The sequence below is a fragment of the Austrofundulus limnaeus genome, unplaced genomic scaffold (genome assembly GCF_001266775.1).
Source record: "Austrofundulus limnaeus strain Quisiro unplaced genomic scaffold, Austrofundulus_limnaeus-1.0 Scaffold0, whole genome shotgun sequence".
In the NCBI taxonomy this organism is placed as follows: domain Eukaryota; kingdom Metazoa; phylum Chordata; class Actinopteri; order Cyprinodontiformes; family Rivulidae; genus Austrofundulus; species Austrofundulus limnaeus.
In genome coordinates this window covers 9,981,508-9,982,724 of record NW_013952402.1, presented here as the reverse complement: position 1 = coordinate 9,982,724, position 1,217 = coordinate 9,981,508, and the positions used below count along the sequence as shown (strand labels likewise).

Sequence of the window (1,217 nt, the reverse complement as noted above, 5' to 3'; positions counted from 1 at the left end):
TGGTGTACCTAATAAAGTGGCCGGTGAGTGTATATATATTAGGAAGTTCTAATAAAACGATGAGCTCTGCACAACATCAAATCTGTGCCCAGACGTGACCTTTGAAGGCCTTTGTAATTTGGACTGCAACTAACTTTTGAATGTCTCTGTGCCATGTTATAACTTCTAAAGCACTAAAATTGTTTCCTAATTTCCTGGTCATCTCCAAGTTATTCAATTGCCATTGATTTTATACATATTATTGATTGCTAAGTTATTGCTTAAATTAAACTAGTTGTTTTTTTATTTTATTTCCCATTATTGTCATATCTTGTACACACTCATTCACCTATCTATATTTTAATTTGAACTAGCATGCATGGTCTCTAGACCCTTGTTGCCACATGAATAAAAGAGCTTTCTGAAACTCATTTTGGAGTTCTAACTTGTTTTAAAGAAAGTCAGAGCATTCCCTTGAGGATAATGATTAGTCTCAGAGTTTGGTATTTGCAAAGCTTGGCACTGATTGGTTATGTATCATGTGATGTTTGGGGTTCGGCCCTTTCAGGCTTGGCTGGGAGGAAAAAGTCTTTTGGGATTTTAAAGACTTTAGTTCCTTCAAAACACGCTGACACACAACTCTCCTTTATTTTTGTCTCAGTTTTTATTTTTGAATCAGCATGACTTCTTCACTGGTGATTCTGTTCTGTGTGGGAATACTGCACCAGAGCACGATGGCTGTCCTCATGGATAAACTAGCAGACAGTAAGATCTGCAAAGATGAAGAATGCTCATGTAAGTCGCAACTTTAAAGTGAGRCTTTGCTTTGTGTGCAGCATTCTAAAAAAAAAACAACAACAAAAATCCTGTTTTGTTTGTAGATGTTCTTTCCATGGCTACAGCTTTGGACGACTTCATAGCTCCTGACTGCAGATTCATCAACATCAAAAAGGGTCAGATGGTTTATGTGTATTCTAAACTGGTACCAGGAGATGGCAGTGGAGTCTTCTGGTCTGGAAGCGTATGTTAATCTTTGTTGTGTTGAACATAAAACAGCCATAACTTATTTTAAATATGTAAATATGTTGCTTCCTTTGTGCTTACAAAGCAAAATTTCTACATAAAGTTATATATTCAGTTTCATTGTGTCTGAAATGACCAGCATTTTATCCTGTAAAGCAGAGAACAATGTGAAACGTATGAAACAACATATTAACTGTCTTTATACTATATACTGT

The 1,217-nt window shown here is 35.9% G+C and overlaps 1 protein-coding gene across 1 annotated transcript in view; it reads left to right on the top strand.

Moving 5' to 3' along the window:
* Nucleotides 1–554: 554 nt before the first annotated feature.
* The window catches only part of LOC106513608 (otoraplin), a 1,923-nt gene continuing 1,260 nt past the window's right edge, over nucleotides 555–1,217 (top strand). The window contains exons 1-2 of the mRNA XM_014002537.1: nucleotides 555–774; nucleotides 861–1,000. Coding sequence (XP_013857991.1) covers nucleotides 660–774; nucleotides 861–1,000 — 255 coding nt within the window. The 5' untranslated portion in view covers nucleotides 555–659. The remainder of the gene's footprint in view (nucleotides 775–860; nucleotides 1,001–1,217) is intronic.